Raw genomic sequence first — 26,571 nt, 5'->3', positions numbered from 1 at the left:
TAGTCCATGTTTGAACGTTGTTCTCATTGCCTTGTCTCTGTTTCTTATAGATCAAAAGCAGGATACGTTTTTGTGAGTTTTCCTACCTTTCATTAAGTAGCTCAGATGAGGATACGCAAGCTTTTTTACTTACATTTTATACAGTAGATTTAGCTCCTTAGTCATGCCTGAACCAAGACTAATTTCATATTCCCCTCTGTATCTCCAGTGACTGAGACACAGCTAAACGTGAAACTCGCCCAGCTATCGAAAAAGAAATGTGATATAATGATTCAATTGTCTGAAATGGAGATACTGGTACGTTTCAGAAGCTAAGTCAGACCTGGGACATTCTGGACTTGAATAACATATACTTTTCCATGATCATTGTAACTTCTGTTCTAAATCTGGTTGGTTTTAGTTGAAGGACTATGACTCGCGGGTGCAAAGGTCGGGGGCATACCTGCAGTAGCATATACTTTTCCATGATCATTGTAACTTCTGTTCTAAATCTGGTTGGTTTTAGTTGAAGGACTATGACGCGCCAGTGAAAAGGTTGCGGGCATGCCTGCAGTCCTCTCAGGAGGATAATCAGGAGCTGGAGGTAAGCAGTCAGAGAACTCTTATTCCTAAACCCCTTTAACTAGTTTCCCTGCCCTCTACAGTGTATGACCAATGTGTCATCAGGTCTAATAGACTGACATTGACTAATATTTAGTTACTGGAAATGTATGGAGTTCTATAGGTGAAAAGTCAAATAACATCTGAAAATGTATTTGAACTATTAACTCACTGTCAAAGTATAGTCCATTTATCAATTTGTTTAATTGTCATGGTCAGACGTTTATCACACAATTAACATTGAGCCCATCTCTTTTATCCCAAGGATATGAAGAAACAATGGGACATCAGAGCTGGAGAAATGGAGGCATTTCATCTACAACTCCAGGAGTGTGTTGAACGCATACAGAAACTGAAAGCTGTTGTAAGTCCATTACTGCTCAATCAAACTCACTCGTTTGGTATGATGATAAAGAGCTATCTTAATGGGGTTTATGTTATGGCTCCCAACAGTGGGGACTGATGGAACCACTTAAAGAGCATCACGGTGGGGATGCCAGGATCCCTAGTGCCACCAACACCCAATCTACCGGTGAGTAAATCACACAGTTTGATCAGCGTATAAAAAGTTAGCAAACTGTTTATCGACCTACTAAGCTTACTTGTCAGGATTGTTCGAGGGTAGAACCATGCAGGGTTATCGACAATTAAATGTGCATTGATTTGTTGATCAAATAAACACCTTTGTTACAGATATCAAGAGTGAGGAAAACATTGAGATCGAGGTCACTGTGATGAAGGATGCAACCGTAGTAAGTTAATGTATAGTCTGTGTAAGCTAGGAGACATTTGGTTAAGTTTCTGAAATAAGTAGATGAAAAGAATGGGTGTGATTACAGAAAAGACCCTCTTTTCAGTTTACCCCAAAACTGTAAATACTACAATATTTTACAATGGATCAGTTGTTTGCTGGCTCTAGCACTTAAAAATGCAGAATCTTCTACAGATCAAATCCACACTGGAGGAGGTGAACAGGGGTCTTCGGGGTAGGCTATGTTACAAACACACAACATATGTCCCACCAGCCAGATTCACTTTATTCTGTATTGATATTTTCTTTACTTTACATGTATGTCTGTTTACTTTGCAACAGACAAAAATTGGCAGCTTGAAGAGAAGAATGCCGCTCTACATCAAGAACTCCACAGCACTGAGAAGATGTATAGACAGACTCTAAACGAGCTGTAAGTGGATTTTGATATTAGTTTGATCATATTAGGATTTGTTCTCATTCACATGACATGTACATTGGTGTTTGTCTTTTCACAGGACCAAAGCCCTGATTCAAGGCAAACATGAGGAAAAGCAACATGTAAGTAAGCCTAAGACAGCCTGCCAAATACTGATCCATAACCGCTCAATAGTAAGCTAAACTACGAAGTACTTAAACCAAACCATACGCCCCTGTATCAACACTCATATTGGATCACATGTGATAGGATGTCTTTGCACACATTGCTAATTCAAGTTTTGTTTTCTCCTCAGATTGACACGCTACAATACAAAATCCAGACCATATCTGTAAGGAGATCATTCACTTTAAAGTTAGCTACTGTAGTTGCACTAAGGTGTTATTAGCTATGTTTTGCTAGTTACTCTGTGTCTTGCTGTACACTAAGATATACAGTGCTGCTTGAATGTATGTGAACCCTACAGGGCTGCTCATTATTTTGCTATAAAATAAACATATAAAATCCTTATCTAAACCCCAATTCGTAATAAAAACATTCCAAGTAAGTGACAGAAACCAAAAAAATATGATATATTTTCATTGTTTATTTAACAAAAGAGGTTTATTTAACAGAAACTCAGATATGATGTGTGCAAAAATATATGAACTCCTTCAGTCAATAGCTTGTGGCACCTCCATTAGCAGCGATAACTTGGAGTAAACGTCTCCTATAGCCAGTAATCAGTTTCTGACATCTGTTTTGAGGGATTTTTGCCCACTCCTCCTTACAGAACTCAGCCAATTGAGTGAGGTTTGAGGGGTGTCTGGCATGAACTGCCTGCTTCAGGTCCTGCCACAGCATCTCGATTGAATTTAGGTCAGAACTTTGATGTGGCCAATCCAAAACACAAATCTTCTTTCTTGTGAGCCATTCTTTGGTAGATTTGCTTGAGTGCTTTGGGTCGTTGTCTTGTTGGAAGACCCATTTTCGGCCCAGCTTTAGCGCCTTGACTGATGGCCTGACGTTCTGTTCAAGAATCTCCTGGTATACCTCAGAATCCATGGTTCCCTTAATGATGTGGAGTCATCCAGATCCAGAGGAGGAAAAGCAGCCCCAGATCTTGACATTCCCACCACCATGCTTGACTGTTGGGATAAGGTTGTTTTGGTGTTAGGCAATGTTGGGTTTTCGCCAAACATAACGGTGTTGATTGTGACCAAAAAGGTCAATTTTGGGATTAATTGGTCCAGAGAATGGACTTCCAGAAACATTCAGGTTTGTACAGGTGGTCTCTGGCAAAGTTAAGACGGGCAGTTTGGTTATTTTTTGACAGCGGAGGCTTCTTCCTAGCAACCCCCCCATGAATGGCATTTGGATTCAGTGTTCTTCTTATTGTTGAAGCATGCACAGTTACTTGAGATTCAAAAAGGGAGGTCTGCAAATCTCTACATGTTATGTTTGGATTTGCTTTTACCTGATTTATTATTGTTTTGTGGCTCTTGGGGATATTTTGGAAGGGCGTCCACTTCCAGGCCAAGTTGCTGTCATGTTAAATGCTCTCCATTTGTAAATGATTTGCCTCACAGTGGACTGAGCTCAAATCTTTTTAAGATGTTTTTATAGCCTTCTCCCAGACTGATGTGCTCTCACTACCCTCGTCCTCTGAGATCTCCTTTCCTCTTGGCATGGTCTGCTTTGTATTCACCTGGATGGGTAACACCAAACTGACCAGGTTTCTTATCTTTATTATCATAGTCCCGCCCAAACTCTGTCCTAACGATCTCTCCTTTTATTGGTTCATTTGGTACCCAATTATTTACCACCTTATTCTACATACCTACTGATTTAACCAATGCAACTTGGGGTTCACTTATTTTTACACCTGCACTAATTCCTTTAAAAACAAAAAATTCTAGTACACGCATGATTTCTTCTACACCAACACATAGTATTGGTAAATATAAACCTGTTGTCAGATCAAAAAGACTGATTCTGATTAAGTTAAGATTTTATGGTAAATACTAAGAGAATCTGTAATTGAACAAGGGGATCACATACTTTCAAATAGTACTGTAATTCATTTATTCTCTTTAGCTGAAAGCCTCTGCTGCCGAGCATGCTCTGGCCGTGGAGAAGAATGAGACAGCGCTACTCTGCCAGAGGTGAGTCCAACAGTCAATGAATTCTATTGAAATAGATTAGTGTCGGAGGCATGTCGAGTGCTAAAACTCGACTCTGGACCATGCATGCTGCCACGGTTTCGGGGGGTTTGAGTCACTACTCGGCGTCTGTCTGTGTTCTTTTTACAATTAATCTTCTCCTTTCCCCCCTCTGATAACCAGGTGGTGAATCGCATCTCTGCATGTCTGGCAGACATATCAGTGTGGATGACGGATCACCACCTCAAGCTGAACCTCGGCAAGACGGAGCTGCTCTTCCTCCCGGGGAAGGACTGCCCGTTCCATGATCTCGCCATCACGGTTGACAACTCCATTGTGTCCTCCTCCCAGAGTGCTAAGAACCTTGGCGTGATCCTGGACAACACCCTGTCGTTCTCAACTAACATCAAGGCGGTGACCCGTTCCTGTAGGTTCATGCTCTACAACATTCGCAGAGTACGACCCTGCCTCACGCAGGAAGCGGCGCAGGTCCTAATCCAGGCACTTGTCATCTCCCGTCTGGATTACTGCAACTCGCTGTTGGCTGGGCTCCCTGCCTGTGCCATTAAACCCCTACAACTCATCCAGAACGCCGCAGCCCGTCTGGTGTTCAACTTTCCCAAGTTCTCTCACGTCACCCCGCTCCTCCGCTCTCTCCACTGGCTTCCAGTTGAAGCTCGCATCCGCTACAAGACCATGGTGCTTGCCTACGGAGCTGTGAGGGGAACGGCACCTCCGTACCTTCAGGCTCTGATCAGGCCCTACACCCAAACAAGGGCACTGCGTTCATCCACCTCTGGCCTGCTCGCCTCCCTACCTCTGAGGAAGTACAGTTCCCGCTCAGCCCAGTCAAAACTGTTCGCTGCTCTGGCACCCCAATGGTGGAACAAACTCCCTCACGACGCCAGGTCAGCGGAGTCAATCACCACCTTCCGGAGACACCTGAAACCCCACCTCTTTAAGGAATACCTAGGATAGGATAAAGTAATCCTTCTAGCCCCCCCCCCCCTTAAAAGAGTTAGATGCACTATTGTAAAGTGGTTGTTCCACTGGATATCATAAGGTGAATGCACCAATTTGTAAGTCGCTCTGGATAAGAGCGTCTGCTAAATGACTTAAATGTAATGTAATGTAATGTTCTTCCTCTCTGTCTTCATCCACATACCTGTCTCCCTAGCCTCTACTTCCTACTACAGCAGGAGATCGGTCTCCTTTAAAAAAACGAAAGAAAAACTGATTATTGATGAGTGTACATCTGAATTGATCCTATAGAAAGGAATTTCATCCCATCCTTAACCCTAAAACGTCATTTACATTCTATGACACTAAAAGCTACAACCACAACCCCTTTTTGTGGTCAGTTGAGTGCTTATGCCACGCTCACGTGCTCCTTTCTAGGAAATACGACTGTTTCATTCATGTGCTTTTTGGTTGGAATAATTATCCAACCAATATGATTTTAGCTAGCTTGATAAACTAAACGATGTTGCTCATAATTACGTTAGCTAGCATCCTTAACATTGACAATATGGCCAAACTAGCTACTTTATCAAATGGCAAATGTCGCCTAATTATCCATATTGACACGGTTGTAGTTGTCAAAAACGGATTTGCTGTCATCTTTTGGTTGAAACGGTAAAAGGTCAGTGGTGAAACGTCACAACTCGGCAAAAACTTTTCTCAGTTTCCCAATTGTAATTCCGATTTGGAGGGTCGTTCAAGTGAAACTTCCTAGTTTGAACTCGGCATTTTCGCTAACTATTATGGCACGTGAACGTGGCATTAGTCAAGATCTACCCTGTTAGGGACATTTTGGGCACTAAGACCTGTGATTTCTTTCTAGGATTGTTCAACTAACCTCAAAGAAGCTGAAAATAGGAAAACCTGGGTTCCTGATCAAGACCATCCCCAAGCGCCCGAAAACAACCAAGACCAACAAGCCCTTCTTGAAAACCTGCAAAGCTCTGAAAGCTTTCAAAGCACTATTCAAGATATGAAGGCAATTCATACAATTGTACATTTGGTGCAATTATTCTCAGGACACGGGGTGAGGCAGAGTACAATAAATAAATCCAGATGCCTTATTCCATCAAGAAGTCTTCTTTAAAATCAACCAAGCTAAATTGAACACGTGTTTTATGTAATTTATATGGTAGGTCTCATTAGATATCATCCAACTCTTTAAAAATGTCTTTGTATGCAGATTTCTGCTCTGTTGCCATTAGGTAAGATACAACTCCATGGGGCTTACCTGCCAAGACCTCCATGGAAGCCACATAACCCATCATTTACCAAAGCCAAATGGTAGGCTATGATGAAGTCTATTATCTAGGTCTCCAGGGCTATTTTGGCGACGGGAAACCCCCACGTGAAGGTCGATTTGTCCCCACTTTGCAACCCAGGCTCTCTTTAGGGACCTGAGCTGCCCAAGAAACCAAAACATCTGGATATTTTAACAGCCGTAGATGGTTCACTTGAATGCTTTGTGCAGAAGCCCGAGAAGGACAAGAGTGGACGAATAGATGTCCATTGGATAGCCGTGATCATATTGGCATCGTGTTTTCACAAGGACATAGGTCATGATTTGGAATTGTCAAATTTGTAGGCTTAATGACATTTTTGAGTTTCTATTTCCTTACAGATAGCCAGCTGACATTATCATTAATGCAAAGTAGGGCTTGCTATTGGTTAATAGTTCAAATCAAAAAAATACCACAATGTGGATATACAGTATAGTGCCCAACAATGTTGCAACCATGCTACAGGCGTTGTGTAGCCTGTTAAGATAATGCTGCCTTTTGAAGATAAAAAAACATTAATGACTGACTAGCACTAGCCTATTCCACCACAATAGGTCGCTGTGTTACCATTTTTCCTCCCTTCCTTTCCCCGCCTCCCCTCCAACCATGGTCCTGTGTAGACTGCTAATGAGTTTTAATGCCATTCTGGCAGTTATTCTCTTAGATTTCTCTCCTTGGTCTAGACCTGTAGCAGAGGCCAAATTGTAGACATAATGGTCACTGTCATTGCAGGCCTTTTAGAATTGTGCTTTATGACCAATTTGAACATTTCGTAGACTTGCATTCGGCAACAGATAATCCTCATCAATAGTGGGGTTGAGGCGTACTGTTTGGGAAAGCCCATCCTATGTTAATAGTTTAAAAATGCTTCTTGCAGACCAGGGTTGGCCGCATGTGGTCTCGTTGGGCAGGGGGCTTGCCTTGGAGGAGATTGGCCATTAGTTCCGCTTCCTTTGACTCTGTAGCGCACGGGCATTAGTAGAATCTCGCTGAATAGGCATCTGTTGCCTACGCAAGCAGGGCTGCTGTGTAGTACTAGTAGCCTAGTAGGCGCAGCAGCGAGACCAGCAGGCGAGTAGAGTCGTCGCTGGCGTATACAGTGGATTTACAATAGACGAACGCGTTGAACAGCGGCGCTTGAACCAGAGGAATAGTGTTGACCGTTCTGAAATGGCAGCAGAATCGACCCGGAGATTCACGAAGAACCTGCTCAAGCCCGGGAGTGCGGCGGAGATAAGGCAGACGGCATCCAATGCTGTCAGACATTCGGCAATGACGGTGAGTCGATGGGAAAAACAAAGGTTACGACTGCACCTTCTTCAGTAATGCTGAGTAGGCCTATATTATAGAGCTCGATGTGTAGGGTTCCCCCTGTGCCCTACAATGACGCTATATAGCCTAGAGCCACCTATTGATTGTGAATTGACTGTTGGAGATGCGAGCCGCACCATTGCAGCCTGATCCTGACGTTCAGAATTGTGTTGACGCGATTTGGGTTTAATGAACACAGCTGGTACGTTTGAATTGTGATATCAACTGTGATATGCCTGCATGTTTGCGGCGAAGGGAAGGGAAGTTTGTCTTGATGCTGCAAGAGACAATGTTGCATTCACGTAAAGGATTTCCTTAAATGGGCTACAATGTTGCATTTGAGGATATGAGTCGAGGTTTGTGAATGCTTACCACTTAATAACGTTGCCCACCTCAAGGTTTTAAATGTATCGAGATTTGCTGCTCAAATCGAAGCAGCCGGGTATTCTCTAGTGATTTTTCGGTATTTTCCATGCTGCCTCGTTAAAATAAATAAATAACGGACCTGGTTGTAGCCTAGTCTTGGGCTTTCCGCGGGAAATGCCCTCCTGCCTCGAGCCGAGGATGCTGAATGACGTAGGCAGTAGTAACATCAGCCCAGTTGTGTGTGTATGTGTGTAAAGAAAAAAAACAGCGGTACGATGGGGTGAGACAACGTAGCTTATTTTACCCCACCCATTCACAAATTTCAGGATGGATTGGCATTTAATTAAGATAAATTGGCTCTGGAAGATGTGTGTGTTGTACCTACCAGTGGAGGCTCCTCTAAGTAGGAAGGGGAGGACCATCCTCAGTGAATATCATAAAAATTGTGAAATATATATTTTTTAATAAACTACTCTAAAACGACTAAATCTATTAATATTTCACCCCAAAATGTATTAGAACACACTGTTTTGCAATGAATGTCAACAGTAGCCTCAACAGCACACTCTGGGGTAGGCTAATTGTGAAGCCAGCTATTTGCTGTCCTCTTCTGGGTACATTGACTTCAATACAAAACCTAGGAGGCTCATGGTAGTCACCCCTTACATAGACTTACACAGTAATTATTATGACAACTTCCGGAGGACGTCCTCCAACCTAATAGAGCTCTTGCAGCATGAACTGACATGTTGTCCACCCAATCAAAGGAACAGAGAACGAATCTAGTACTGAAAGCATAAGCTACAGCTAGCTAGCACTGCAGTGCATAAAATGTGGTGAATAGTTGACTCAAAGAGAATATCAATTGTTTAACAGTTTTGAACAAATTATTTTCTTCAAATATGAAGGAGAAGCGAGAGAGAGGGAGAGCTATATTTTGTTGTAATTTTTTCACTTGCACTTACTTAGCTAGCGAACGCAGCAAGCTAGTTTAGCCTAATCAAACAACCAGCTCAAACAGAGAGGGATGCTATGTTAGCTAGTTGGCCATGGCTATCCAACACTGGAACTCTTCCAAGTTAAGGCAAGCTTTTGGTTTTATTAAGTTATTGCCAATGCGGCCGGCCGGTGTAACTGCTTACTGTACTGCATGACTACATGATTGTTTGCTAACGAGTTAGTTCTAGTAGCTATGTTGACTATGACATTAGTAAATATGGTGACAACAATGTAGGCTGTGTGTAGCGGATAGTGGTTATGGCATGAAGGTTTGGCTTGGAATTTTTTTTTTTGCCTGGTCACAGTCCACAAGCAAAGGGAAAAGGTGAGAGGAGGGGAGCGTGTAGTTGCGAGAAGGAATATACAATGAGCAAAGTGATTATGCTGTTTGTATGTGACTGCTAGCAACGTGAGCTGTGTTTACAGGTCACAGATTCCTTTGGGAAAAAAGGCTCGGGCATGGATCAGAAAACCAGCCAGTATCTTGTGTGACCACCATTTGCTTCATGGAGAGCGACACATCTCCTTCGCATAGAGTTAGTCAGGCTTGTTGGTTGTGGCCTGTGGAATGTTGTCCCACTCCTCTTCAATGGCTGTGTTAAAGTTGCTGGATATTGTCGGGAACTGGAACACACTGTCGTACACATCCATCCAGAGCATCCCAAACATGCTTGATGGGTGTCATGTCTGAGTATTCATGCCATGGAAGAACTGGGACATTTTCAGCTTCCAGGAATTGTGTACAGATCCTTGCAACACGGGGCCATGTATTATCATGCTGATACATGAGGTGAGGGTGGTGGATGAATGGCACGACAATGGGTCTCAGGATCTCATTAATGGTATCTCTGTGCGTTCAAATTGCCATCGATAAAATGCAATTGTGTTCGTTGTCCGTAGCTTATGCCTGCCCATACCATATCCCCACCACGGGGCACTCTGTTCACATCAGCAAACCGCTCGCTCACACAAATTCACTTGTAACAAGGTACACCTGTTAATTGAAATGCATTCCGGGTGACTACCTCATGAAGCTGGTTGAATGCCAAGAGTATGCAAAGCTGTCATCAAGGCAAAGAGTGACTACTTTGAAGAATCTCAAATAGAAAATATATTTAGATTTGTTTACCACTTTTTTGGGTTACTATATGATTCCATATGTGTTATTTCGTAGTGTTGATGTCTTCACTATTATTCTACAATGTAGAAAATATTCAAAATAAAGAACAACCCTTGAATGCCTAGGTGTGTCCAAACTTTTGACTGGTACTGTGTATGTATAGACAGTATATCAATAGAACAGGTGTGTTGTCTGTATTTCAGGGCAGGGTACCGGACGGAGGCTGGCTAGTAATGACTTTTTAAAACACTAATGGCCTGGCGATTTTTTTTGAGCTTTTGATGCACCTGTACTGTCTCCGCCTTCTAGAAGGAACAGGCCTTAGCTCGTGTGGCTGACGTCCTTGATGATCTTCTTGGCCTTCCTGTGACACTGAGTGTTGTAGATGTCATGGAGGGCAGGCAGTGTGCCCCCGGTGATGTGTTGGGCTGACCGCACCACACTCTGGAGAGCCCTGCGTTTGCGGGCTGTGCAGTTGCTGTACCAGGCGGTGATGCACCACATTTCTTCAGCCTCCTGAGATTGAAGAGGCGCTGTTGCGCTTTCTTCACCACTCTGTCGGCGTGAAGGGATCATCTCAGGTCCTCAGTGATGTGCACGTGGAGGAACTTGAATCTTTTGACCCTCTCCACTGCGGCCCCGTCGATGGGGATGGGGGCGTGCTCTCTCTGCTGTCTCCTGTAGTCCACGATCAGCTCCTTTGTTTTGTTGACGGTAAGGGAGAGGTTAGTTTCCTACCACCTCTCACCCAGGGCTCTCACTTCCTCCCTGTAGACCAGGGCTCTCACTTCCTCCCTGTAGACCAGGGCTCTCACTTCCTCCCTGTAGACCAGGGTTCTCCAACTTTGGCCCGCGTGTGATTTTATATTTAATTGTTGGACATAAGACTGTAAAAACACCAGCATATCAGCTCCAAGGTATTCCAACTCATAATAGAGACACAGTATATATATGTGATCATATACAAATGCAGATTATGTTTTAGTCAAATATTATATCTGTTTGGGCTTCTTGCGGTCAATTTGCAGTCTACAAATGATTTGCAATTATGTTTCGGACCCCTGACCACCCGCTAAAGAAAAAAATAACCCGTGGCTGAATCTAGTTGATGATCCCTGCTTTAGGCTGTATTTTCGTTGTTGGTAATCGGGCCTACCACTGTTATGTCGTCAGCAAACTAGATGGTTGAGTTGTAAACAATAAATATTGATGCATTACAAGCATGCATTAAACACAGTCTGCAAACATGAGAAGTTAATTAGTGGGTGATGGTGATTTCAGAACCAAAGTGGGGGGGGGGGGGGGCGACTTAGGCTACTTTGTCCCCCCTAATCTGATAGTGGTAGTGGGGTGATAGATTCTTAGTCTCCCTTATGGCTCAGATCAGGTGCCTACATAGTATACCCCATAGACATACATCATTTACACACACACACACACACACACACACACACACACACACACACACACACACACACACACACACACACACACACACACACACACACACACACACACACACACACACACGTCAGCTCAGACAGATCCAGCCCAAAGAGGCCCAACTCATTAGCTATATCAGCAGCAGATTTAAATTTAGAATGTAAAATAAATGTGTTTATGCAACAAATGTGAGTGCATTGAACCAAATGGTACTGATTCGTTCTCTAATCGCACCGGATCGCACCGAATCGCTTCAAACTACGTTCCAAACTAAAACGTATTGTTCCTGTATCATATCAGAGCCTATGTATCTAGATACATATCGAATTGTCTTGAAAGGTAAAGATGCACATCCCTAGTGACTAGTTTCCCTGCAGATGGACCAAGATAAAGGTCAGAGTCACCCTCCATCTTTCCCCATAGGGCCTGCTGGGTCCTGTGCCTCCTGAGGCTGATCAGCTTCACTGTCTCATCAGCCCTGAGTACAGGGGGGGGAGGGAAGGCATAGAAATATTATCTATATTCTATTTATATGGGGGAGGGGAACATATAGAACAAATTAATATAGGACCTCAATGTAATTCTATGGAGGGAACCGCCCAGCCAGGTTTAGTGTCCATTGGAATTGAAGTTAGTTTTAGGAAGTAAACTGAAATTCCATAAAAATTTCAAGCTCAATTATATCCAAGGGACTTCTCAATCAACCCGTTTTTTTCATTTGAAATTCAAATCACTTCCTGGATTGACTGTCTTCAATTCTAATCGACCCGAACCCTGTAACCTAGAAGCCGGTAGTAGCCAGTAACACACACATTTTGCTGCACCTGCTCTAACATCTGCTAAACGGTGTACGCGACCAATATACTTTGATTTGATTAGGACAGCCAGCCTCTCGTGTACTTCAAGCGCCCTTACAACATAGCGACAGATAGAATGTGTTGCTGATAACACAATGGCGTTGGCATACTATAATAACAGTCAAACACTTCTATTATTTGTCATTAAATGTGACATTTTCCCGCTCCTTGCTTGATATCAGATAGACAGGAATATGAACTGCAATGTCAAGAGCTCTTGATCTTGTCCACGGAGATGGCGAGGCACACAATGTTGGAGTCTTTCTCTTTGAGCCGTCTGACAGGCTAGTTTCGTCTCTCTCTCGCTCTCTCTACACTCTGAGAGCGAGACCGTTAATCTGATCCGTTTTCTAGCAATGCATGATGTATGGATTGTGTAATATCAGTTTGTTCTAAATAACAACACAAAAGTACAACAACATTATCTAGGTGGGGTCAGGGCTCAGGGTAGCGGCAGGGTAGCCTAGCGGTTAGAGCGTTGGACTAGTAACCGAAAGGTTGCAAGTTCAAATCCCCGAGCTGACAAGGTACAATCTGTTGTTCTGCCCTTGAACAGGCAGTTAACCCACTGTTCCTAGACTGTCATTGAAAATAAGAATTTGTTCTTAACTGACTTGCCTAGTTAAATAAAGGTTAAACATTTTAAAAATGAATTTTTTAAAGGGTCGGCACCATCTCTCCTGTCAATCGACATCAAATAGTTGAATACGTAAAGGAAAAGCCGCCGCTGGAGTGGTTGTTTGAGTCTGCGTGCACTGTAAACGTATAGGTGTCGAGAGAGACAGATGTTGTATAGACCAAGAGAGTAAAAAGCACTGTGGAGTTGAGTATGAAGGGATATACTTTTCCAGGCATCTGAGGGACAGCTGTAATAAAGGTGAGACACTTTCCTTTTATCCCTCCCTCTCTCCCTCTCTCTCTCTCTCTCTCTCTCTCTTCCAGATCTTCTACCTCAAAAAGCACACGAATGAGGATTTTGATACCCGCCATCTCAGATTGTTCTGAAATTGTTTCTGTTAGAAACAGATAAGATTGGCATTCCCGCAACATCATTTTGTTGAAATATAATTTGATCTCTGAGAAAGATGGAAAACTGAAAACTGGTTCTGTGTCTGACAAGTAGTGTCCCCTGTTCAGAGAAATTAGTCATTGAAGTTGTTAGGTTTATGTCTCAATTTACATCCTGATATGACCAGGTTCTGACCACTAGATGGTGCTGTTCCAGGTGATTTTGTATTGTATTTTTAAGAATCCCCCCTCAATATTAGAGTGAAAGATGGTTTCCTTACCCTGTAAGCAGCCTATGGGCATGATATGACAGCAATCCATGCGTTGGCTTTGTTTTCCACTGTTTCAAATAGGTACCATTCACTTGCATTGGATTTGTGCTACACATGGGGTGGCAGGTAGCCTAGTGGTTAGAGCTGGACTCGTAACCAAAAGGTTGCTAGATTGAATCCCCGAGCTGACAAGATAAAAAATCTGTTGTTCTGCCCCTGAACAAGGCAGTTCCTAGGCTGTCATTGAAAATAAGAATTTGTTCTTAACTGATTTGCCTAGTTACATAACGTTTTTTTTTTTTTAAACATGCTAAATCAATCAATCAATCAAGTTTATTTTATATAGCCCTTCGTACATCAGCTAATATCTCGAAGTGCTGTACAGACACCCAGCCTAAAACCCCAAACAGCAAGCAATGCAGGTGTAGAAGCACGGTGGCTAGGAAAAACTCCCTAGAAAGGCCAAAACCTAGGAAGAAACCTAGAGAGGAACCAGGCTATGAGGGGTGGCCAGTCCTCTTCTGGCTGTGCCGGGTGGAGATTATAACAGAACTATGCCAAGATGTTCAAAATGTTCACAAGTGACAAGCATGGTCAAATAATAATCATGAATCATTTTCAGTTGGCTTTTCATAGCCGATCATTAAGAGTTGAAAACAGCAGGTCTGGGACAGGTGGCGGTTCCATAACCGCAGGCAGAACAGTTGAAACTGGAATAGCAGCAAGGCCAGGTGGACTGGGGACAGCAAAGTTAGCATTTTAAACAGTGGCCAGGTAAACAAAACCAAGCATAGGTTGTCCCTAAACTGCTTACAGGATAAGGAAACCAATATGTAATTTGGGTGAACTATCCATTTACCATTGAGGGGAGTGGAATTCTTTCAAATAAATATCCCCTAATAGTAGAAACAGCACCCTCTAGTGGTCAGAACCTGGTAAAATCAGGATGTAGAATGGTACATAAACCTAGCAACTTCAATGACTAATTTCTCTGAACAGGTGTTAAAAACCATCACCAAATTCACTGAGAAGACATAACATAGGATGAAGAAACAATACTCCAAGCCACAGCTCCATACTACTTGTCAGACATATAGAACTTATACTGTATACTCCAGTGGAGGCTGGTGGGAGGAGCTATAGGAGGATGGGCTCATTGTTATGGTGGGAATGGAGTCAAACGGGGTTCCCATATGTTTGACGTATTTGATACCGTTCCATACATTCCATTCCAGCCATTACAATGAGCCCGTCCTCCATGAGGGGCTTTTGGCAATTTCTTTGGATTCCTTATTGTTAGAGAAATGTTTGTTCCATATTGAATGTTAGGTACTATATTTATTGAATATTCTATGAATCCTATAAATTTAAAAAAGGCCAATTTGGGTGCAATCGATTAGCTTAATTTCTCAGGGATCAAATTATATTTCAACAAAATAATGTTGAAGGAATGCTAATCTTATCTATCTCTAACTACAGAAATAATTTCAGTGGCCTCCCGAGTGGCGCAGTGCCACTAGAGATTCTGGGTTAGAGTCCAGGATGTGTCGTAGCCGGCCGCGACCAGGAGACCCATGGTGCAGCGCACAATTGGCCCAGCGTCGTCCGGGTTAGGGGAGGGTTTGGCCGGCAGGGATGTCCTTGTCCCATCGTGCACTAGTGACTCCTGTGGGTGGCCGGGAGCATTGCACTCTGACACAGTCGCCAGGGTGTTTCCTCTGACATATTGGTGCGGCTGGCTTCCGGGTTAAGTGGGCATTGTGTCAAGAAGCAGTGCAGCTTGGTTGGGTTGTGTTTTGGAGGACGCACGGCTCTCGACCTTTGGGAGTTGCAGCGATGAGACAAGACTGTAACTACCAATTGGATACCATGAAATTGGGGAGAAAAAGGGGTAAAAAAAAACAAGTTACAAAAAAAATAAGAAAGGATTTCAGATCAATCTGAGATGGTGGGTGTCATGGCTTGCTGAAATGACATGGAACCACCCTCTGTCTCATCTCTTTCTCTCGCTCTCTTCGTCTCTCTCTCTCTCTCTCTCGCTCTTCATCGCTCTCTCGCTCTTCATCACTCTCTCTCTCTTCCCCTCTTGGCACCTTTTCATCGCTCTCTCTCTCTTCCTCTCTTGGCACCTTTTCATCTCTCTCTCTTCCCCTCTTGGCACCTTTTCATCTCTCTCTCTTCCCCTCTTGGCACCTTTTCATCTCTCTCTCTTCCCCTCTTGGCACCTTTTCATCTCTCTCTCTTCCCCTCTTGGCACCTTTTCATCTCTCTCTCTTCCCCTCTTGGCACCTTTTCATCTCTCTCTCTTCCCCTCTTGGCACCTTTTCATCTCTCTTCCCCTCTTGGCACCTTTTCATCTCTCTCTCTTCCCCTCTTGGCACCTTTTCATCTCGCTCTCTCTCTTCCCCTCTTGGCACCTTTTCATCTCTCTCTCTTCCCCTCTTGGCACCTTTTCATCTCTCTCTCTTCCCCTCTTGGCACCTTTTCATCTCGCTCTCTCTCTTCCCCTCTTGGCACCTTTTCATCTCGCTCTCTCTCTTCCCCTCTTGGCACCTTTTCATCTCGCTCTCTCTCTTCCCCTCTTGGCACCTTTTCATCTCGCTCTCTCTCTTCCCCTCTTGGCACCTTTTCATCTCGCTCTCTCTCTTCCCCTCTTGGTACCTTTTCATCGCTCTCTCTCTCTTCCCCTCTTGGCACCTTTTCATCGCTCTCTCTCTCTTCCCCTCTTGGCACCTTTTCATCGCTCTCTCTCTCTTCCCCTCTTGGCACCTTTTCATCGCTCTCTCTCTCTTCCCCTCTTGGCACCTTTTCATCTCTCTCTCTCTCTTCCCCTCTTGGCACCTTTTCATCTCGCTCTCTCTCTTCCCCTCTTGGCACCTTTTCATCTCGCTCTCTCTCTTCCCCTCTTGGCACCTTTTCATCTCGCTCTCTCTCTTCCCCTCTTGGCACCTTTTCATCGCTCTCTCTCTCTTCCCCTCTTGGCACCTTTTCATCGCTCTCTCTCTCTTCCCCTCTTGGCACCTTTTCATCTCTCTCTCTCTCTTCCCCTCTTGGCACCTCTTCACCTGTCTCTTCTTCTATTGGCACCTCTTCATTGGCGCTGCCTGTCTCACGTTGGCGTTCCCCTCTATTTTTCCTCTCTGTTGTGTTTCTCAGTCCTGTCCTGCGGACTGCACAGCTCCAGCACATTGGTCGTTCCTCTGGGTTAGCTCAGGCTGACAGAAAGATGTTTTGTGTGTGTTGGTTTGAGTGCCTGGTAAATGCACACAACATCCTCTGCAGGCAAGAGAGGCAGGTCAATCTCTCTGTGGGGCCTAATGGGAATGTGAGGGGAGTGGGTGTTCGTGTGTTCCCGGGAGGGCGGACATAATGTGTGTGTGTGTGTGTGTGCGTGCGTGCTAGTACCAGATTGTCATCGTTTGGACTGAGTCCTCCTCCGTCATCACGATCTGTAAACGGTAACTAGGTGACAGCTGTCAGTCATCTAGAAGCCAAGCCTACCTGCTGTGTTCAACCTGGCCTATGCCCAGGCGATTCCTAGAGGATGCCTGGGCACAGTGCCATGCCAGACCAAATGCCAAATCTCAAAAGACATCCCAGTATCACGATATAATGCACTACTTTTGACCAGAGACTATACAGAGCTGTCACGTAGGCCTCTGGGTCGAAAGTAGTGCACTATATAGAGAGTAGGGTGTCATTTGGGAATCAGACACGGAATCTCTGCTGCCCTCCTGCTCCCACTTGGGAGCGTACACACCCTCTCCCCGTGTGGCTTCCGCTCCTGGCTTGCTTCCTGATCTGGCAGGGCTGTATGGGAATGGGCAGGCCAAGACTTGGATGGACTGACGGGCTGCATCTTCCAAGTAGCCATAGTACAGATGTAGGAACTTAATTTGATCACCTCTGCAAGGCAGGACATCTTAAACTTGTAGTGTATTTGGGGTTTACGAAAAATCGAGCAACTCCTTCAAAAATGCCAATGAATTATAATCCACATAATGATGCCGCAGGATTATTTTCCTGCTGTAGCATACTGGCTCAAATTAAGATCCTACATCTGTATATACGGAAAGGCCACATAAACCTTAAAAAGGTCGAAAATGATTTTCCTATTTCTTCCGGCTCTTCTGGTTTCCATGCCCTTTAGTCTGTTTTTGTCCCATGGACATTGTCAGGACTGGTGTGACTGTGTGCCTCTCTCCTTTCATCTCGCTCTACATCGTTCTTTCTCGCTCTCTCTCTCTGTCTGTCTCTCTCTTAGCCTCTCTCACTGCATGCCCTGGGAGCAGAGATGGGAAAGGGCAGAAGGAGGAGGGGCTATGGCAGGATGTGCAGATGTCGAGGAGCCCCCCCTCCCCTCCATTTCCTCTGTTCTTTTCTCCTCTCCTCCCTTCTCTCCTCTCCACTACTTTCTTATTCTCTTCTTCTCTCCACTCCTTTCCTCTCTTCTCCCTCTGTGTCCCCTGATGAAAAGGGCTCAGTGGGGGGTTGTTCTCTCTCTCGCAGTGGGAGGAGGGGGTTGACGAGAGGAATGCCACTGCTCTCCCACAACATCTGTATGCAGACTGTTCTCTTTCTCTCGCTGACCCTCTCCCAAACCTCGACCAATAGGACTCTGAAAGGTTCTCTTCTCCTCTTTCACACCACACACATGTTTGTTTTACTGTTTAATTGATTCCCAATCAAAATCCTATTTTCCTTATAACCCTTATTCTAACCCTTATTCTAACCCTTATTCTAACCCTAATCCTAAACCTAGCCACTAAACCTAAAATAGAAGTTTTCCTTGTGGGGCGAAGTGTCCCCACTTGTCAGAATTTTCCTTGTTTAACTATCCTTTTGAGGACTTCTGGTCCCCACAAGGATAGTAGAACCAAAAAAACACACACACTCTCCTCTCTCTCTCCTCTGGGGCTTATCCTCCTTCACTGCTGCAGTCTATAACACAGTAGACAGTAGAAACTGTGTAGAATGCAAGATGGCGCGGAAGAGGATGGCTGACCTTTTACATGCCCGTAACCAATCGTGCTCTTTTGTTCGTTTTTTAGCGTTGTTTGTAACTTATTTTTTTTACTTATTTGGTACATAATGTTTATGTTATTATGTTACTTTTTTATTATTTTTTACTTTTGTTTATTTGGTAAATATCTTCTTAAAGCGTTTCACGGTAAGGTCTACACGTGACAAATAAAGTTTGATTTGATTTTGACCCGAAAATGCCTATAGGATAAAATATACCCACGATAGCATGAAATCTAATGTTAGATTGAAAAAAGTGACAGGAGAAATACTGTACATGCAATAGAGAATGTTGGTGTTAAACATGTGCTTCGTCCAGAATGGCACCCTATTCCCTATGGGCCCTGGTCAAAAGTAGTGCACTAAATAGGGAATAGGGTGCCATTTGGGACGAAGAGAGCAGAGAAATTCCCTACACTCGCAGTGTAATTATGGTGAGTGGGAGAAGAGGATTAGTATGTAAGGGAGGGATGGAGAGAGGCAGTGCTCTTTAGTGTGTTATTGAGATGATGAGGTGCTGCGGGTTTCTCCTGCTAAACCCTCTAAATGTACCCTCATATGGGAGTAACACACACACACACTCGCAGTAAGCTCTCCATCAATGTCTCTGGTGGCAAGAATCGAAAGTTATTAACCATTATAAACTGGGTGGTTCAAGCCCTGAATGCTGATTGGCTGAGAGCCATGGTATATCAGACCGTATACCACGGGTATGACAAAACATGTATTTTTATTGCTCTAATTACGTTGGTAACCAGTGTATAATAGCAATAAGGCACCAAGGGGGTTTGTGGTATATGGACAATATACCACGGCTAAGGGCTGTACCCAGGCACTCCGCGTTGCGTCGTGCGAAAAAGAACATCCCTTAGCCGTCGTATATTTTCCATATACCACACCCCCCCGTGCCGTATTGCTTAATTCTATACCGCAGTGCATCTGACTGAGACAGACAGGCAGAGGAATAACAGTCATCAGACACACAGGCAGACAGAGCAGTGACCGTCAGTTCACCCCATGTCCCACGGTCATGAGTCACGTCAGACTGAGTTCCAGAGGGCTCAGACAGGCTAGATGGTGATGTACTGCTACTTCTATGCCGTGGGTCCCTGTATACATCTATATCTCTGTCTGAGTCGCAGAGCTACGGATATGTCTTAAATGCCACCCTATTCCCTATTTAGTGCACTACTTTTGACCAGGACCTAAAGGATTCCCATAGTACACTGCTTTTGACCAGTGCCCTATCTCAGGAATAGGGTGCCATTTAAGAACTAAGAATGTGTGTCAACCAGAGCGGCTCAATGGGTGGTGGTTGGAAGCGAGCTGCTGTCATCCCAGCTCAGCTCCCTCTCCGTGACGCACCATCACTCCGCGTCAGGGCATGAGGACTTGCCTGACTGGTTACACTTTGTCCGTTTGCCCTGTAGTCATCACCTGTGTGTTGTTCGGTCTCTGTCCCAAATTTCTGGGTGTATAGGGTGAAGTTGCCCCTAGATGCTGATTTTGGGTCAGTTTAGCATTTTCCCCACTAAATGGATAAGGTTAGGTTTGGGGGAGAAGCTAGATCTGCAACAAGGGGAAACTTCATCCCGGAGCAGTTCTCTTTACATGAATGCCACTTGGGGTTGTTTATGAAGTAGTGGGAACACCTACTGTTTTGGTAGTGTATAAAGCTACACACATAAATGCGTGTGTAGCGGATGGCTAAGTAAGCATCGTTACCGCCTTCCTCAGTAGAGACTTGTACTAGTGCCGCCCCTGGCCCACCACAACCATGGATTTGGGAGGCTAGTGGTTAGCACGCTAGCTTCCCGGAGTACGTTGTGGCGTGGGCTCGAATCCCAGGTCTGCCATGGCAATGATGGAGCACCTTACACTGCACATGCATAAGGAGCTTAAGAGTTTGCGTTTCGACTGTGTTTGAGGATCGGTGTGAACCAGACTCGGTCTCACTGTCTGGGGCCCATTTATAACCAATGAAGGGAAAAATGGAAGCTTGCCTGGTCATTACTTGGTGTCTGTGTGCATCCCAAATGGCACCTCTTTCCATATATACTACACTACTTTTGACCAGGACCCAGAGCTTTTGTTCTGACGGTTAGAGTCTGGTTCTCACCAATCCTCAGGCATGGTGTAATTGCCATTTGGGACACAGACCCTGTACAGTCAATGCTGTGAGAGCTACCGAGAGGGCTTAATTATGATGGAATGTAACTAAGGAAATGTTTGTATCACTTTGACTCCTCTCATATCTCTCCTCCGCCCTACAGCTACACGGCCTAGCCACAGGACATCTGGCTCAACTTTGGCTCTCTCACGCTGTCAGATCAACAGACACATGTTGAAATGAATCTTGTCAGTAATTGTAATCGTAACAAGATACTTTTCCTTGTCACTTTCTCCTCGATATTTCATTGTTCTCTCTTTCTCTCACTCTCGTGGTGATCAGATAAGCTCTGGCCATAGAGGAGATGGTCGACTTGTCTTTGTGTGTCCGGTAGACTGCGGGTGAAGTTGCAACTAGTGGTTAAGGTTAGGATTAGGGTAGGGGAAACTGATCCTAGATCTGTACCTAGGGGACACTTTACCCCGGAGCACTAAGCATGAAGGCCCAGAATAGAAGCCATAGAAGATATTGTTTTGAGTTTAAGGCACTCCTTTCTCTATCTGCCTCTGTCTCTTAGAGGAATGGATCGTATGTGATGTTGTCAGTAGGGCTGGGATGAGATGGCAGTCACACGTCTCTGATTAGACCTACTTGTGGGGTGGGGGGGGGATATTGTTATCGCACAAGCCTCAAGTTATCTGAGGCTTGTGCGAGTGTGTGAGAGAATGAGTCAGTCAGTCAGTGCTCCCCTCACTGAGGAGCATGTCCTCACCCTCATACTGCTCACAGATACTTAATTATCCCCCTCCAAACACACACTGTCCCCGTGTGTGTGCGCAAGTCCCTGTCTGTCCGTCCTTTTGTCTGATGTTGTTCGCGAGTATGCATGTGTGTCTTGACGAGATCAGATGGATGCCGTTGGTTGTTTACAATCCTGGATATAGTTTCCTGAAAATGTCTGACTTGTCAATCGTTGTTCTCTAGGCAGCTAAATCATTCATCATGTGCCTGTTTGTTGAGGTATTTCACTGGTCCTCTGGGTTCGTTAAATGGTGTGGCTGTGTCCCAATGGCACCCTGGTCCCGACATAGTGCACTTCATTTGAGCAGAGCACCATGGGCCATAGTCAAAAGTAGAGCACTATTATAGGGGATAAGGTGCCATTTGGTATGCTGCTGGTGTGTCTGTGTGCCTGGCCTTTGTCTGCATAGCAGGAAGTCATGTTTTAGCAGTCAGCAAGGTTAACTATTTGATGACAGCGCTGTCACACACACACACACACATACATGCACAGAGAGACACACACATGCACACTGCTGTTTAACCACAGGACGTGTGTGTCAGAGCCGTGTCACCTACACTAGTGCCAACCCTGTTCCCATCTGATACTATGTGACTGTGTGTCTCTCTCTCTAATCTCGCTGGGCCACATCAACATTCTGTACTGGACCATGCTTCTGGCTCATCCTGATACACCACACCCTTCTCTCTAGTGTGTGTGTGTGTGTGTGTGTGTGTGTGTGTGTGTGTGTGTGTGTGTGTGTGTGTGTGTGTGTGTGTGTGCCTGCACATTGAAGGCCAAGCTTCAGTGCCCTCTACTCCGAGGCCCAGCAGCACAGCAGGCATTTGTTTCCCGAATTCCTGCCATCCGAGTCTGACAAATCAAGCACTCTGCCAATTAAAGCTAGCATCTGTAGAACTACTAGATCGTAACACATGGGGGAGAGTAGCTGTTCCCCTTACTCCCAGATTGCTTTGCAATATGAATGAGGCCTGTTGTTGCATATTGCATGCCAGCACTGCCTTTTCCTTACATAAGCTGTGTTTTTGGAGAGGGGAACCCAAACAAGCTTATAAACCAGACCAACAGCATGAGAGGGATTCAATCCCACCCAAAGCAATTAGGGGAGTGACCACTGTCCGTCTGTCTGGCACCGCTGCCTGCCTGCCACCATGTAGAACTGACCAATGGATTATTATGACCCAAAAGGCTCTTCGATCAGTGTCTGTCTGTCTGTACTGGCAGTGATGGTCCTTGCAGATCTATCTGCTCTAGATGTATGTGTGGGGATGGCCTGCCTGTCTACCTACCTTCCCACATACATGTCTGCCTGTCTGTCTGTTTGCGCAGTAGTAGATAGAGCAGCTGTGTCCCAGCTCTGTGAGGGAGAAACCAGACCATTACCTACAATGCTTTACAGGCTCACTGGGACTGTAAAAACCGATGCCACTAATATCACGACCATTCTACCATCCCATTCCAGCATGGGTCGTATTCATTGGTGCACTCCATAACAAAACATTTGCAGCAGAAAACAAAAACAAGTGTTTCTCATTCGACACTTGCATAATTGCAGTTATTCCCCCCCTGTTTCAGTCCAATTTTCTTTCGTTTGTTGCCTAATGAACAGCACCCTGATGTCTTGTCCTTACCTTCAGTCAAGGGGCAAGGCTCTGCACTGGCACTTACAGGCCTTTTTTCTCTGCACATCCACTTAAAGGCTGCATCCCAAATTAACCCCTGTTCCATATTTAGTGCACTGCTTTTGTGACACACACTCTATGCCGTACATGGTTCCACTGTTTTTAAAAGTGAAACACTATATAGGGAATAGGGTGCCATTTGGGACGCCGGCTAAATATAACCTTGGCCTGACGAGTAGGTTGTTGGTTCGCGTGATATACGGCTGACGTACTGTAGAGTGTCAAAGTGGGTGCATGCACAGGTCCCATCTCATATCAACAGGATGTAGATCTGTGTCACAGAGAGTGAAGTGTGAATTTCGCCGATTCCGTCGTTTCGAATGAAGCGTGAGGCAAGGGGACTGAGCTTGCACAGTCTGTGTGCTCAGTCAATATCAAAATGAATTTGCATTAATGGAATGACATATTGATACATTGCCAAAGCACAATGTTACATATTTTTTTTTAAATAGTTACTTACACTCACTGTTTCTTTATTTCTATCTAACCTCTTTTCCCACGTTTCCCCCTCCTACTGACTTGCTACTCCGAGACGGATGATGCACCCTCCAAATATTGACCTCCTCAAAAAGGTGAAACAATACAGTACAGTACAGTAACCTGGATAGGGTTAAAACTAGAGCGCATAGATTTCTCCTGGACAGGTCATGGGGTCAGGTAAAACTCGAGGTGTGATTACACTTCATGATGGGTACTGAATAAACATCATCCCTTTGACCCTTTTCACACTACATAGCCAAACAGTGCTGAGTCAAGCTGAGCTGTACTGGCCTGGCCTAGGAACACATCCACCATAGTTGCTTGAACCGCGCTTGAAATAAAGATGTGAGAAGAAATATCCGAGCCCGCACAGTAAGGCTCGGGTCGGGTCGGCCCTGTAGTGTGAATACGGCACCAGTGCAAAAGTGGTCGGATTTCTAAGCCTCACAAAGACGTTCTGAGCATTTCAGACGCTAAAACCTCTATAGGACTCCTCTAGCGGGTGGCTTTTGCTTCTGTCACTGTGAACCCTTTTTGTACACCATTGAAAAGAATAGAGATGGGGATTATGGGAAGTGAATGGGTCTTTGACTTGTGTTATGACTGAACCGCAGACTCACTCTGACATGTTTGGAACCATGTACGGCGGGGATGTGTCTCTCCCCCTGAATGCCTCATTGTGGAAAGAGAGAAAAGAAGAGGCAGCAGAGAGAACTGGAGCTTGTCAGAACTCAGAAGTGACAGTGTTTTCCTTTTTTCTTTTCATGGCTGAATCGCCCCAGTGTTTGAACTCTGTGTGATCTCACTGGAGGGGGGGGGGGGGGGGGCTGGTGCCATGCACAGTGATCTCAGCTGTGTGTGTGCCCGTGTGTGTCTCCCCTGACCATACGAGTCTAGGGGTGTTTCTCAATATGCATACAACGGTACTCCACACTCTCATGCGCCGAGCGCGTTCTCCGACCACGTTCTCTTGAGTACGTACTTGTGAGGACTATGAGGAGTGGAGAACACATAAAACAATACATTTGAGATGAACTTACACTCCCCTTACTGTATTACCTCACACTTCATCTCCCCATTCACTGAACCGTCCTCCAGACAAGGACAATGGCAACAATAGACAAAACAAGATATACACAAAGCACACAGTTTTCTTCATAATTATCAGCTAGATATGTACAATTGTAATAATCTAGTTAGGCAACTAGTTAAACAGGCAAAAATTACCTAAAATGTTATGCAAGGTAGCTACCAATTCTTTGTGGCTAGCTAGCTAGCTAGTTAGCCATATTGACTTACTATGGACTTAACTATTCACTGAACCGTTTTTGCCTGTTTAACTAGTTGGCTTCCAGCCAGGACAACAATGGCAATAGAGATTAAACAATATATACACAAAGCAACCGTTTTACTTCATAACTATCAGCTAGCTATATGTGAATTGTAATAATGTAGCTAACCAGATAGTTTAACAGGCAAACATGACCTAAAACTAATATAATGCAATTAACTGTAGATGTAAATTCTTCATGGATAGCTAGCTAACAATTATTCATGGGTATCTGGCTAGCTAACAGTACTAGTAGCTAGCCAGTTAGCCCTATTGACTTATTATGGGCTTGCGATATACGGTACGTAGGTGGGTAAACATGCCAAAATTAACACAGCATGTATTTATTAACATATCAAGATAAAATATTGCAGTCAGGAAACATATAAGATGTGAATAGGAAACATTTCATTCTGAAGTCAGAGTGTATTTTCTCTCACTTTAGCTCAGATATTAGCCGCCATTGATTTCAAGAAATGTTGCGTAATTTTTTACGTGATTGCGTCATATTTCTTCGCATACTTTCCGTTGAAGCTTGCATCATGCATGCTTCAAAATATTGTAATGACCTGACTAGATCATAAAGGAACAATTGTCCAGACAGAGGTTTGAGTTTACGAATTGACGGTTTGTTAACCCAACTTTACACAGCCTACTGTTTGGCCGTAACTCACGCCAAATAAATGAAAGATACCCCACAAGCCAACCGTGACCTTCTCTTGTGAAGGCCAGACATAAGAGAAAGAACAATGGCTAAACTTGGTCTTAACTTCCAATGGTCCATCTCCCTGCCCAACCCCCCCTCCACGCCACTCCGCCAACCACCAGGATGCCTGGCATCAGAACATTCCAGGCATCCCCGTGATTGGCAGATAGCAGGTTGATTGGCATGTCGGACCCCGCGAACACTGGTAAGTACAACACAAACCACTAATAGCCTACCACATAACACACCGCTGTCTGTGCGGGTCGCTACACTATGTACAAACGGAGTACGCATTCGAGAAGTGCCCTCCATGCTCCGTTTCGCAAACTTTGATTTGGAATCATATTCCGACTCTTCCGTGCTCCAATTTGCGTGCTTAGAGCACGGTAGTATGCATTTTGAGAAACACCCTAGGTGTCTCTGTTAGTGTGTGTGTGTGTGTGTACCTCTCAATATCCCGTAGCTAGGCGTTGTAATCCCCGCTCGACGCTGTGTGTGTCAGCTTTAGGGGATTAACTCTCTGATGGCAGACCATTAAACCCAATGGGTAAAGAGTGGAAAGGACGGGGGGGGGGGGGTGAAATGTCCTTGGCCATGGCTGTTTTGACTGAGATGCAGAGAGAGAGAGGTAAAGTGTGAATGAGAGCGAGAGAGAAGAGGGATCGCTTGGGCTGCATTGCGTTTCGCTGGTGGAGTTTTACAATAGTCTGTATGGAGTGTGTTTAGAGGCTCTGGGCTCGCGCCATTCAGCCACTGCTGACCAGGCTATGCTTCGTTGAAGCTTAGCTTTCACCCCGGTCTGTCTGCCTGCCTGGACAAAACTCTATCCACC

General features: G+C 44.7%; 2 protein-coding genes across 4 annotated transcripts in view; both read left to right on the top strand.

Moving 5' to 3' along the window:
- LOC139547598 (cTAGE family member 2-like) overlaps nt 1–6,661 on the top strand; it is a 35,402-nt gene extending 28,741 nt beyond the window's left edge. Inside the window, exons 3-14 of one of the 2 annotated variants that reach the window (XM_071356531.1) lie at nt 51–72; nt 209–297; nt 506–583; nt 866–964; nt 1,054–1,132; nt 1,294–1,352; nt 1,547–1,586; nt 1,694–1,784; nt 1,870–1,912; nt 2,086–2,121; nt 3,867–3,934; nt 5,775–6,661. In XM_071356531.1, the coding sequence (XP_071212632.1) occupies nt 51–72; nt 209–297; nt 506–583; nt 866–964; nt 1,054–1,132; nt 1,294–1,352; nt 1,547–1,586; nt 1,694–1,784; nt 1,870–1,912; nt 2,086–2,121; nt 3,867–3,934; nt 5,775–5,928 (858 nt within the window). In that variant the 3' untranslated portion in view covers nt 5,929–6,661. The remainder of the gene's footprint in view (nt 1–50; nt 73–208; nt 298–505; nt 584–865; nt 965–1,053; nt 1,133–1,293; nt 1,353–1,546; nt 1,587–1,693; nt 1,785–1,869; nt 1,913–2,085; nt 2,122–3,866; nt 3,935–5,774) is intronic. The other variant, XM_071356529.1, reaches the window with a different exon arrangement.
- A 277-nt stretch (nt 6,662–6,938) lies between these two features.
- LOC139547629 (dedicator of cytokinesis protein 10-like) overlaps nt 6,939–26,571 on the top strand; it is a 176,329-nt gene continuing 156,696 nt past the window's right edge. For both annotated transcript variants that reach the window (XM_071356591.1, XM_071356590.1), the window contains exon 1: nt 6,939–7,509. In XM_071356591.1, coding sequence (XP_071212692.1) covers nt 7,402–7,509 — 108 coding nt within the window. In that variant the 5' untranslated portion in view covers nt 6,939–7,401. The remainder of the gene's footprint in view (nt 7,510–26,571) is intronic.

This window comes from Salvelinus alpinus, chromosome 21 (genome assembly GCF_045679555.1).
Source record: "Salvelinus alpinus chromosome 21, SLU_Salpinus.1, whole genome shotgun sequence".
Classification (NCBI taxonomy): domain Eukaryota; kingdom Metazoa; phylum Chordata; class Actinopteri; order Salmoniformes; family Salmonidae; genus Salvelinus; species Salvelinus alpinus.
The sequence above is the reverse complement of the archived record's forward strand: the minus strand, read 5'-3'. Positions and strand labels throughout refer to the sequence as shown.